Source organism: Podarcis pityusensis (genome assembly GCF_964106645.2).
Source record: "Podarcis pityusensis genome assembly, chromosome: 8".
Lineage (NCBI taxonomy): Eukaryota > Metazoa > Chordata > Lepidosauria > Squamata > Lacertidae > Podarcis > Podarcis pityusensis.
Window position 1 is genome coordinate 46,633,211 of NC_138033.1, and position 13,067 is coordinate 46,646,277.

A 13,067-nucleotide genomic window follows, 5' to 3' on the forward strand; every position below is an offset into this window, starting at 1 on the left:
TGGGGTGCCATCACACTGAAGTCCCTATTTGTGGTCACTTTTATCTATCCTCTGAAGTTAGGAGTATCTAGAAAAAGGCCTTTGAACATCATCTGCAATTAAATAGGTTCATGTTCTTCAGGTATTCAGATAAAGTCCAACATTTTTATTGCCTGTCTACCTATGGGATTATATGCTGCCTGTCATTATAGGCAATCTTACTGTTCCATCCCAGTGATTCTGCTTTCATCTACAGGAATACAGAAGCTGGTCTTGGCAGGAAGAGTGGGGGAAGCCATTGAAGCCACACAACAGCTATACCCAGGACTCCTAGAGCACAATCCTAATCTCCTTTTTATGTTAAAGTGAGTACATCCAAATCCTTTCAAGTACAGTAAGACCTGCAATGTGAGGAACATAAGAAGACAGAGGCTTATACTGGAACTACTGGCTGTGATCTATCAAAACGAGTCTAATGATACAATGATACAAACATTCCAGGTCTTTACTTTGGCTATTACAGTTAGAAGCTGTCAGGAGAAGATCATTGCACTTTGAATGGTGGTTAATAAATTTATTAAATGAAGGAAGAATAAGTGATGTATAGTGCTGAAAAGGTGACCCCATTGGTTAGGGTAGCAGGCTTGAGCCACATTCCAACTTATTCCAGAAGAGCTGGGGATGGCAAATCATCCAGTGAAAGGTTGTTTTACCTATAGAAAGATGCTTTAAACATCTCTCTGTGTTAAGACATTATTTGCAATGGCACCGTTTTCCTCTGTGGTATCGTTACTTTTCCTTCTCTGTACTTCAAAACAGGCATGCAGACCTGAATTGCTTGCTTTTGTTATTAGCACTCATAAAACACCTTACATTTTTAATTGCTGTACAAGCATCAAAAGAGAAGACCACCCTTGCTCACAGTCTAATAATCTAGTACAGGTAGATTATCTGGTTGTAGTTCATCAACATCTGGAGAGCCAAAAGTTCCCCACACTGGATATAGTTGGTCATACTAAGTTGTGGTCTGAACCTATACCACTTTCACAGAGAATCAGCTTTTTTTACTCTTAACACACCTGTGATTTTAGAAGTGGCTGTCTGCAATGATGGAACATGGAACAAGGTGCTAGGCTTTGCTGTATCTGTTCCTTCAAAAGTGAACTATAAAAGGATCTTGTAATTAATTAATTAATTTGATGCCAAAGTAGGCTTCTAAGCAGCTTACCAGTATAGAAACTTGTCTCATTTCTTCTTCATGGTTCTCTTATTAACACTTGCTGCACAATGCTAATCCTTTTCTATGAGAAGCAAAGCTTAAGGGTGAATGGTTGCTCCCAATGTGAAGCCAAAATGCTATGGCTCAGCGGTAGAGCACATGCTTTGCATACAGAAGGTCCCAGATTCAAGCGCTGGCATTTCCAGGAAGGACTGGGAAAGACCCCTGCCTGAAACATACCCTGGAATAGACAATACTGAGCTAGATGGATGAATGGCCTGACTTGGTGTAAGACAGCTTCATGTGTTGACCGGGTACCTTATCTACTAGCTCCAGCTCCTGAAGAATACTAATTCAGCAAGAGAGAAAATTTTCACTCGTTAGTGCCACTTTCAGACATTTCAGTAAAAAGATTTTGCTCTGTGGCTGGAGTGGTTTCCTGTCTTGGGAAGGGGCTTAACGTGTGTCTGGTTCCTTTATACTGGGCTTTTGAATGGAACATTAAATTCATGTATCATCTTGCAGGTGACATCTCTAGCTGAAAACTTTGCTTTTGACACCAGAATGCTGCTTTTCTCATCTGGTGGTTTCTAAAGATCCTTGTTTGTTCTAGGCTGCAGCTACTAATGGGTGCTAAAATGCTTGTATGCTTCTTGTGAACCATTGCACAGCATCCATTGCTCTGGCATTTTGTGTTTCAACTCTTTCTCTTCCTCTCTCCTTGCACACAGGTGCCGGCAGTTTGTGGAGATGGTGAATGGAACAGACAGTGAAGTACGTTGTTTCAGTGCCCGCAGCCCCAAATCCCAGGACAGCTACCCTGATTCCCCCAACCTAAGTCCAAGGCACGGCTCTAACAATTTGCACATTCACAGCACTGGTAAGTGTTGATTTCTCTGCTAGGAAATCAGTTACTTGGCATTCTTCTACAGAGCACTCTAGCCACATTCAGGCATTCTGCAAATGAACCCTAACCCTTTTAGTACTTTTCCAGCTCCCTGCCCAAGGGTACTTATTACACAATGTGCACCCATAATGAAGCACTTGAGATGTTTGGGGAGAATTCTTGGTGTGTTCACATCTCACTCCACTTGTTAGGAATTCTCTCCCTGTACTGTGAGAGAAGAGCCAAAGCTCAGGAGGGTGTGGAGAAGTACTGTCCTATAGGCCTTACCACTGTATTCATTCAGTGCCCTGTCTGTACATAGGAACCTAGGGCCTAGGCCTTATACCAAGTCAGACCACTAGTCCATCTAGCTCAGTACTGTCCATGTTGACAGGCTGTGGCTCTACAGGGGCTCAGGCAGGGATTTTATTAAACCCTACCTGGAGAGGCCAAGGATGAAATCTGGGATCTTCTGCATGCAGAGCTATGGCCTTTCCCCACTGTAGGTTCTGTAGGCCTACAGGGAAGGCGAAACTAGAAATGACCTTGATGTGTAATTGGATATCCTGTCTAATTTTAAACTTTAAAAAAGTCAACAGGGGAAACGGGCATTCAGTTAGATCAGGGCCACAATTCAGTTAGATCAGGGCCAACCTTTTCCTCTTGTGCCATTTGCCCATTTTAAAACTCCTTCCACTTCCAAGAAGAATTGTCTCTTAAGTGTTTTCCTAATAAGGAAGATAACAGGAAGAGAAAGGATAGTGTCACCTCCTCCCAGCACCACAGTCTTGATCAGAACCCACACACAGAAATGTAAGTAAATGGCAGATCCATGGGTGGGGTGAGAGAGGTATAAATCCTCTGGCCTTGCAATGCTGTCTCAGGGACCACAGAATTGCTCCTTAAGGTGCTTGTCTTTAGAGGTATTGTCCAATATGGATGTCCATGTCACATAACCATTGCATTAATTAATATCCATGTTGCTTAGACACATTCCTCATACCATTTTATCTTGCAAGTGCCTGTCTACTGATAGTAAGTACTTGACCACTTGCCTTTGCCTGGATATGTGTGTTCTGTGCACATTTCAGTAAGATGTATTGTGGTGTGTGGTTTTCAGCTTTGAGTAAGCATTAGATCAGACCAAGGTCTTGCTGCTTGTGGTTAGCTGCATCAGAAATAGGGACTAAGGCTTTTTGCTGGCTGAGAGAATGGATGCTTCTTGAGAACACTGATGTGTTGGACTTAGAAGGTTTTAATAATGTCTTTGGGTGGCATGCATATCTATGGTATGATAAGGTCAAAGTACATAAAGCGTTTAAAAACCATATTGTCAGAAAAGCACTGTTTAATGTTTGGATAAGATATAAGGATTTGTTTGAGAATAAAACCCCAAGGTGGCTGTCACCAATGGAAACGAAGGCTCAGAAAAAGCTCAATATGGAGGCTAAATGGCCAAAATATTGGGAAATTTTGGAACAAGAGGGAGACAGATTAAAACTGCAGAGTTTTGAAAAATTAAAAAATAGAGTGCGAGATTGGCTTCATTATTATCAGATAATGGAGGCATATAATTTGGATAAAAAAATTGGCTTCCAGGTGGAAAAATCAAAATTGGAAACAGAACTGTTAGACCCCAAAACTAAGAATTTGTCAAGAATGTATAATTTGCTGTTGAAATGGAATACTCAAGATGAAACGGTGAAATCTGTTATGATTAGATGGGCACAAGATGTTGGACATAACATTATGATGGCTGACTGGGAACAGTTATGGACCACAGGTATGAAGTTCACGGCATGTAATGCCTTAAGAGAGAATATAATGAAAATGATATACAGGTGGTACATGACACCAGTCAAGCTTGCGAAAATTTATCATTTGCCCGATAATAAATGCTGGAAATGTAAAGAGACGGAAGGTACATTCTTTCACCTTTGGTGGACATGCCCAAGGATTAAGGCTTTCTGGGAGATGATCTATAATGAACTGAAAAAGGTATTTAAATATACCTTTCTGAAGAAACCAGAGGCCTTTCTCCTGGACATGGTCGGCCAATTGGTGCCAAAGAAGGATAGAACTTTCTTTATGTATGCCACAACAGCAGCAAGAATACTTATTGCAAAGTATTGGAAGACACAAGATCTACCCACCCTGGAAGAATGGCAGATGAAGGTGATAGACTATATGGAACTGGCGGAAATGACTGGCAGAATCCGAGACCAGGGAGAAGAGTTGGTGGAGGAAGATTGGAAGAAATTTAAAGACTATTTACAGAAACATTGTAAAATTAATGAACGTTAGAATGATGTTGGAATGAATCTAAGTGATTTTAGCAAAAATGTATCAAAGATTTAAGAAAAACAGACTGTTAATTGGTGAAAAGAGGGAAAGTAAACTTATATCAAGATTAAGATATATTTTCAGGATAAAAATTTTGAAGAGAGGGAAAGGATTTGCTGAAATGGATAACTGATTTAGAATACAAAAAAGGGAGGTGTGAGGAGGTCAGGGAAACAAGCAAATGAAAGATAAGTTATGGGAAGGTTCGATTTGTTTTTTTGTTTTTTTTAATTGTTTTTACCTTTCTGTTTTTTATTGTGATGTGTTGGTTTTGTTATTGTTTAATTTGGTGTTTTTACTTTTGCCTTTTTGTAAACTTAAAACTTTAATAAATACTATTTTTTTAAAAAAAACAGAAATAGGGACTAAGTACCGTATATACTCGAGTATAAACCGACCCGAATATAAGCCGAGGCACCTAATTTTAGGACAAAAAACTGGGGAAACTTATTGACTCGAGTACAAGCCGGTTCAACACACCACAAACTTGGTGGTGGTGGTGGTGGCAGTGGAGGAGGAAGAACAAGCAGCCCGAAAGGGCTGCTTTTGGGCTGCTCATTCCTCCTTTGCCACTGCCAACAGTGGTGGAAGAGGAGGAAGAACAAGTAGCTTGCTCCGCCGCTGCCGCCAACAGGGGCAAAGGCAGAGGAGGAGGAAGGAGCTCCTTTTGGGCAACTTATCCCTCCACCACCGCCTCTGCTGCTTGCAAGAGCAGGCATAGGAGCCCGGTTGGGGGAGGCACAGTTCAGCGCAGTGCCTCTCCCAGCCGCAGCTCCTGTGCCTGCCCTTGTGAGAGGCGGGCAGCGGTGGAGGGATGAGCGGCGATAAAGGGCTCCTTTCTTGGCACTCGTCCCTCCGCCGCCGCCCGCCTCACTCAAGTATAAGCCGAGAGAGGCTTTTTCAGCATTAAAAATATGCTGAAAAAGTCGGCTTATTTTCGAGTATATATGGTAGTCTAAGGTGGACATTGACGTGGGTTTGTCCAGATCCCCTTGCAACATTAAAACAGAGCAGGGGCACCAGTCCTCATTCTTTTCTTTCTGTTTCAGGAGCGGACAGCCCAAGCTGTAGCAATGGAGTTACTTCCATAAAAAACAAACAGAGCCACTGTAAATATCCAGCACTGAGCTCGTCGTCATCATCCTCTTCCTCGTCATCCCCTTCATCGGTGAACTACTCAGAGTCTAACTCCACAGATTCCACCAAGTCCCAGCAGCATAGCAGCACCAGCAACCAAGAGACCAGGTAGCACAGAAGCACTTTTTCTAGTGAGAAGTGTGTAGCAGGCAGCTGTAACAGGGGGTGGAAACTGATGTAGCGTCCTGCTTCTTACGCCTAGGCATTTGCAAATGCACAAGCAGCAGACACACACACAAATCCATTTTTCCGACCCAGTTGAATTCCCTTTCAATATAATTTGACACTTGTGTTAATCACAGCAGTTTATAAATTTTATAATTTCAGTCTGAAAATCCACCAAGAACTTCTGGTTGATCTGCAGTGTGCTTTAATCCTCACTGACGCTGTCTTTCCTGTTAGCTATTCCTCTCATTCCCCCAGGAAGACTCCTTTGCTTTCTAAGACCCTCCTTTTTTTCACACAGTGACAGTGAGATGGAGATGGAGGCAGAGCACTACCCCAATGGAGTCCTGGAGAATTCTGCTACAAGGATAATGAATGGCACTTACAAACATGAAGAGATTCTGCAGACAGATGATTCCAGCATGGGTAGGGTTCAGTGTGGAAAGCATCTTCTCATCTCTGTTCCAGGGAACACTCAGCTTAGCAAGTGTGGGTGATGTTCCCTAAGGAAACTGCTACTTGGGGTCCTCTTCCAGTCCAGAAACCCACAGAGAGGGCATGGGATGCAAAAAAAAAAAAAATTGTTTCTAAAATTAGTTGGATCATTAGAATATCAAACAGTAAAATTTTGAAAATGATGAAGTAATTTTCTTGCACCAAGACTGAAGTGCCAATGTAATTTATAGCTGATGATGGACAGCATTTTAAAACTAAATGCTTCTAGTGGTGGGACTCCTCTGAGCCTTCTGCTATTGACCTCACTGGAATTGAACTAACTGGCTTTTGGGGAGACAGAGATGGAGGAAGGTGATTGCTTTGGTGCTCCAGCCCTTCCCTTCTTTTCACTTTCCCTTCTTCTTTCCTTTGCTCTAGAAGATGGCTGTCCTCAGAGGCAGCTCTGTGGAGGGAACCATGCTGCCACTGAGCGGATGATCCAGTTTGGGCGGGAGCTGCAGACCCTTAGCGAGCAGCTGTGCAGAGAGTATGGGAAGAATACGACACATAAAAAAATGTTGCAGGTGTGCCATGTGGCTGAGAACCCCATTCACATTCATGACCCAGAACTTGAAACCATTCATTCATTCAAAATATCCCCATTTCACCTCTCAATATAAAATTGCTATGGTGGTTGCTTGCAATAAAAAATAAAAACAGTATAATAGGAAGCTGCCTTATAGTGAGTCAGACCTTTAGTCCTTTCAGCTCAGTCTATACTGACTGGCACTAGCTCTCCAGGATTTCAGACAGAGGACATTTCCAGCCCTACTGGGAGATTCCAGGAGTTGAATTTGGGACTTTCTGCATGCAAAACAGATGTTCTACCACTCTTGCTATGGCCCCAAAATAAAAAGTAAAAATAAAAGGCAATAGAGCAGTGTCGCAGGAGGAGTTTTTTAAACTAATAAAACCATCAACACCCAACTGGTCACTTAAAACTGTTTTAAAACCCAAGGAAAATAGTACTGTGTTGACCCTGACACCTAAGGGTTTTAGATTCGCTACCAAGAAATAGCTAAAAGAGTTCCACAGATGAGATACCACTGCCAAGGAAGCCCTGGAGCCCTCTGTTTCACATCAGGAGAAAGGGTTGCACAATAAGGACACTCTATGCCCTCCTGTTTTCCAGAGAAGTCACCTTGGTTTGCATAACCCAAACTACCATTCAGGCTTTCAAAGATAGAACAGGCAAAGATGTAGATTAGTGTCACTTGCCTGCTTTCATTTCTGTATACTCATCACTTAGCTTTATCTTTGCGCCTGCATCCATGGTGCAGTAGCCATAACTGCAGTTTGTCACATGAGATGGGATTCCTTAAGCTTGGTTTTTCATACTGCCTGAACTGAGCCATTACACATCTTGATTGGACCAAGAATAGTAGTTAAATACCAACAGGACAAAGTGCTCTTTGTCCTCTTTGAGTTAAAAACTATTTAGTTCAGTATTTTAAAACATGTTGGGAATCCATATAATCGTTTCCCTGCAATTTCTTTAGATCCACTTTCTCCCAAGCAGAGCAGTGAGTTCATGTGGCATACTGAGTATGTGTTCTCTGGTCTCAATTTGAAGAGACTCAGTAATTTCAGGTGGCCCATTCCATCACTTAGAGAATCCTGGTATTTTGTGTATGTGTTGCAGTGCTGTTCAAGCCTCTCTTCTTTCACTCAGGACGCGTTCAGCTTGCTGGCCTACTCTGATCCATGGAACTGTCCCGTTGGCCAGCAGCTAGATCCAATCCAGCGGGAACCCGTGTGTGCTGCACTCAATAGCGCTATATTGGGTAAGGTGACAAACGGTGAGGTAGCTCAGACCTTTCTCTTCTGCATGCACCTGTTTCTGCAGTGAGGCTACTGATGCTGGAGTGCAGCTGGCAGGATTATTGCTTACCTTGCAAAATTACTGCAGTGTTCTTTAATTTTCCCCAACATTTTGCTTAGTTTTCCCCATGTTCCATGAAGATCTCCTGAAATATATGGTGTTAAGCCGCTGCCATAGTTTTAAGGACTGCTGAGCGAAGCCATAGCCACTGTGTGTGCTTTTGCTGCACGCATATTTATCCTCACAGAGGTGAAAGCTGGAGTGGGGAGCAGACTTGCAAAATCTCACCTCACCCATGAATTCAGTAGGTAGCTTGAGCTTCAGCCACCCTTTCTGTAAAGAGGGCATAATGCCACTAATTTGCCTTACAGGGTTATTATATAGAGTAATGTGGTAATATATGTAATGAATTTGGGATACCTCGATAAAACTTGAAGGCATGGTCCAACAGATGCTGAGCTTTCGTCGGTCTCACTGCTTACCATGAAATAAAGCTATGCCTGTGTATAATTTTCATATTGAAACCAGTGGGCTGCAACATTGCTGAACTTGGGCCAGATTCATGTACTGTCATCAGGCTTCAGATGGATCTTTCCCTTCGTAGGGTCTGTATGCATTCCAGAGCCTGTGTCCCTCCAGATGTTGCTGGACTACAGCTCCCATCACTCCTGACCACTGGCCGTGCTGGTGGGGGTTTGGAGCCCATTGACAACTGGCGGGACCCCCACTCCTCTTCTGTGTTTTCCAGTCCTCTGTGGGGAAGAGCCTTCTTGCAGCTTTGGGGTGTGGGGGATGGAATAAAGTAGCTTTTATCAATGACATGCTCTTTGTGCATCGCCTCATTGTCACAATGCCCTCTTTCTCTTTCTGCAGAGTCTCAGAACCTGCCAAAGCAGCCCCCACTGCTGCTTGCCCTGGGCCAGGCCTCGGAGTGCTTGCGGCTCATGGCCCGCGTGGGCTTGGGCTCCTGCTCTTTCGCCAGAGTGGATGACTATTTGCACTAGCCACTGAGTGAGACAGAGTGACCCCTCCAGTGCTGCCACCATCACTTCCCCCTGCCTCGCATTTTCCCACCGCCCCCAAGGGCAAGCTGCCCAGCGGAAGGACACATTGCTGACTGAGGGGGAATCCTTGTGATGCCTTCATTTCTCACCTTGGAAACTGCTGGCAGGGCCTTCCCCCTGTCGTCATCACCACCACAGCCTGCTCTGCCCTGCAGCCATTGCAGCACTCAGTATTTTCACTGGTCATTCTGATGTAGCGCCTTTCCTACTTTAGGATTTATTTTATTTTATTTTATTTTCTGACTGAGCCACCAGTATTTATATCTGGAGAGTTTGTGCTGAGCTGGTTTCTACTAATTTAGAGATAAAAGTGTATCTGTTGGTGATGGCCTGCTTTTATTTTCACGAGGGGAAACTGCTGGCACGCATGTCACCAGGGCAGTGTTGTTCTCTAGTGCTAGTCCCCTTAAAGGCAAGAGGCTTTGTGTTTTGACTGGAGACCAACCTGTGCCACCACATCTCTACTGCCTGAGCAGAAAGGCTCATTTGTCTCTTTTTTGCCATGTGATATTCAAGGTCAAGAACTGACAGGTGGCCATTGGAACTTCTATGGAGAAAAGCTGAGAATGAGAATGAAAGGTGTGTAGTATTTTGGTCTCATCTTCTAGTAAAATGGCCTGATACTCTGAGACAGATGGAGATGGTCTTAACCAAGCATACCCCCCCACCCTAAACATGGTTGAGAGTAGGAACAATGTCTTGCCTAAACACATCCAACATTATAACACAGGCAGCTGAGATGATGACCTCCAGATGTTGGACTCCAGTTCCCATCAGCCCTGGCTAACATGATCAGTGGTCAGGGATTATGGGATCTGTAGTCTTAACAACATCTGGAAAGCATCATCTTAACTACCCATGCAGTAGAGGAAGGGATCCTAGGCCCAATACAGTTTGATTAGCGCATTTAATCCAATATGGGCATTTAGGTGGCAGCTAGCATCAAACAAATGGGACTTGTCCCATAGAGATGTTGAAGGCAGAGTGACTTTACCTGTCTTTTAAATGGAATAGTGTCAGATGATGTGGAAACTGGGAGATATGTGTCTCTCTAGCTTTTTCTATTTGAGCTAGAGACTCTCCTAGGGGTTTTCACTTGGACTGCTGTCTGCTTTTTTATACAATTGCACGCCCCCTGTGTTTTGGGGTCATTCATAGTTGACAAGCTCCCAGTCCAGGTTTGGGGCTCAGGTAGATCAGATCACACCTCCCTCATTACCTGTGGATCTTTGTTCCACACTGAACTTGAAGTCCGTCAGATGCTTGAATGACAACTGATCAGCCACAAACGAAAATGTGAAATTGAGGACATAAGCCAATATTTAGTTTTTCCTTTTAAAAAAAGTTTACAGTTTTTATTCCAAGGAGTAGCCATTAAAAAAAAAAAAAGGACAGACACTTCTAAACCAGGGTATTGCAGAAATCCTCACAAAAAGTTGCTAGGCATAATGGGTGAAAAACTCAGGTGCCAGCCTAATTTATATGAGGGTGTATATATGTATATCAAGAGAGGCACACTACTAAAAGCAATTTTGTCAGATTATAGTATGGATTATGCAGCTTCAGAATTGTTGGCTTGCTGGCATATTTCAACATCTTGTCTAGCTTTTAATATACATTTCTGATGGGAAAAGTGACTCCTATAAAATCAACAAGCGAGACATTTAGCTCAAGTGGTTTTTCAGTATTGCAGAAGGTTACGGGGAATGTGCTAAATAAGTGTGCTTCTTGAGGTGAAGAACAGTGGTCACATTTAGAATAGGCATGGGCAAACTCCGGCCCTCCAGATGTTTGGGACTACAATTCCCACCATCCCCAGCTAACAGGACTAGGGATGATGGGAATTGTAGTCCCAAACATCTGGAGGGCCGGTGTTTGCCTATGCCTGCATTAGAAAGAAGCTGACAGTTTAGTTTGGGGCTTGCAGGTATAACGGTGAATAACACACGTGTGACTTGGAACATACAGAATGAGCATCACATTCAAGAATGTGACCTGTACGTGTGATGGGAATGATCCTGCACAGTGCTCATCAGTTGTAGACCACCTCTATTTTCATGTGTTTGTGTGTAAAGTAGTGGTGGTGGAAGTAAACACACTGTTTTCATCCCTTGTTCTGCTGGGCTGACTATTACTGAGAGACTACAGAAACACTTTAAAATTAAAGAGATGGCTGTGCAAGACACAGTTCCAAATTCAATCCCCCCTGTCCCTGCACTGATAGTGTTACATAACTGGCTATGATTGCTCTCTTGCACAGGTTAGATCAAAGCAAAATATCATCTTGACTGCATTGAATAAAGGAAAGCATTATCCTTTTTTGCCAGCTGCCATCAATAACTGGTCAACATGATACTCAAATGTGTAGTGTTGTTTTAACAATTCTATCCTGTCTTAGATCATTTTAAAGAGTGCTCAGTGCTAGCTTACACATCAATAAGCAAATCCTGTTTAAAACACTGATTTTAAAATCCATCCCTAATTGTGTCCTGGTGTGAAAACTGACATCTTCATATCTCCAATCTCATTTTCTGCACCAGCAACCTATCAATTGGCTGCTATTACTGTATGTAGCTCTTAGGATTTAATTTTTAAATTTTACCTATTTTGGACGAGTCTTTAACCAGCGATTCCCTGCCTCCATAACATTCCTTTTTACAGAGTTGCTTTGAATATTTTCTCAGAAACAAGTTACCCACACTTATGGTGGGTAACATGCTTTTGATCTAAAGCAATCTGCTTTGATAATGTATGAAAGCTTGAAATCCTGTAGACATTGGAGGTACTCTGTGTCACACTTGAAGAAGACTTTCAGTACCAGCCAGCTCAGCTCAAGAGTTTCCTTGTGGTACAACTGTTGTTTAGACCCAGAAACTCCTGGAGTGTGTAGCCAAAGTGTGGCTGTTGGTATCAAAGCCTATAGCAATTATTCTTAAATTAACAGTGTAAATGTACTTTAGAGGTTAAAATTAATTCAATCAAAAACACTATGGAACTTGTGAAACAAAATTTTCCCAGATGTGTTCATATTCATATTGATGAAATAGTATTCTCTTTTTACAGCAGCTAACTATGAATAATCCACTTTGGATACAAAATACTCATTTTTTTAGTAGGTGGTCATCAGAGCCATTATGATCAAGAGCAACAAGAAATAACATGCATAGGGGATATCTGTCTAGGCTATGGGGTGAAATTGCAGAATTTACAGCAACCTCCCCTTCTAGGGCATTTGCCATATAGATGGAATAGAGATTGAAAGTCTCTAGTTGTGGTGTCTAGAATCCAACAGCGTCACTGCTGATTGCTCTTCAGTCTGGCAGTAAAATAGTCTCTCTAGTCTACAGCTGTTTTAAACCATTCTTTGAAATACTATGCTGAAGAATGCTGATCCATCACTTGATAAAAAAGCACACTCTCTTGTCTATGTAGTCTCCCCATACTCTAGAAGTTCTTAACACTGTACAAATGAGACTTTCCACATATAAGGAGTGTTATATCTGATCTCATATTAGGAGCAGGAGATATAAGACAAGTGGAGGTATGGTTCTATAAAAGGAGGGTCACAGATTAGCCACCCCGTCCTAGAATGTAAATGCAGTACACTCATTACTTCTTCACTCTGACCCCAAACAGTTCCTTTGGCGCAAAAGAAGAGTGATTTTGCTTTTAGATTAACATCTTATTTTTGGACAACCTATCTGCCTTGCAGGATGAGATTACCAGACCATAGACCTGAGCTAGAGCTTTGGTTCTGGAGGCCTTTTGTAACATGGCAGGTGGCACTAGAGGTTCAATAAGGTACATGTTTCCGATGCTTCCCTAAACTAATCATTTTAACCACAGGCGGGGTAGCATGCCTCCCAACAGCACCCAAACATCCATCCTTTCATCAAGCCCAAGCTGCTCTTACTCATCTTCCATATATACTTTGTAACTTGAGGAATTCTTTGTTCT

General features: G+C 42.6%; 1 protein-coding gene across 2 annotated transcripts in view; it reads left to right on the plus strand.

The window, feature by feature from the left end:
• RANBP10 (RAN binding protein 10) overlaps nt 1-11,429 on the plus strand; it is a 49,799-nt gene extending 38,370 nt beyond the window's left edge. Inside the window, exons 8-14 of one of the 2 annotated variants that reach the window (XM_081018359.1) lie at nt 236-344; nt 1,930-2,078; nt 5,477-5,672; nt 6,031-6,155; nt 6,603-6,748; nt 7,897-8,008; nt 8,920-11,429. In XM_081018359.1, coding sequence (XP_080874485.1) covers nt 236-344; nt 1,930-2,078; nt 5,477-5,672; nt 6,031-6,155; nt 6,603-6,748; nt 7,897-8,008; nt 8,920-9,050 — 968 coding nt within the window. In that variant the 3' untranslated portion in view covers nt 9,051-11,429. The remainder of the gene's footprint in view (nt 1-235; nt 345-1,929; nt 2,079-5,476; nt 5,673-6,030; nt 6,156-6,602; nt 6,749-7,896; nt 8,009-8,919) is intronic. The other variant, XM_081018360.1, reaches the window with a different exon arrangement.
• Nucleotides 11,430-13,067: the final 1,638 nt, after the last annotated feature.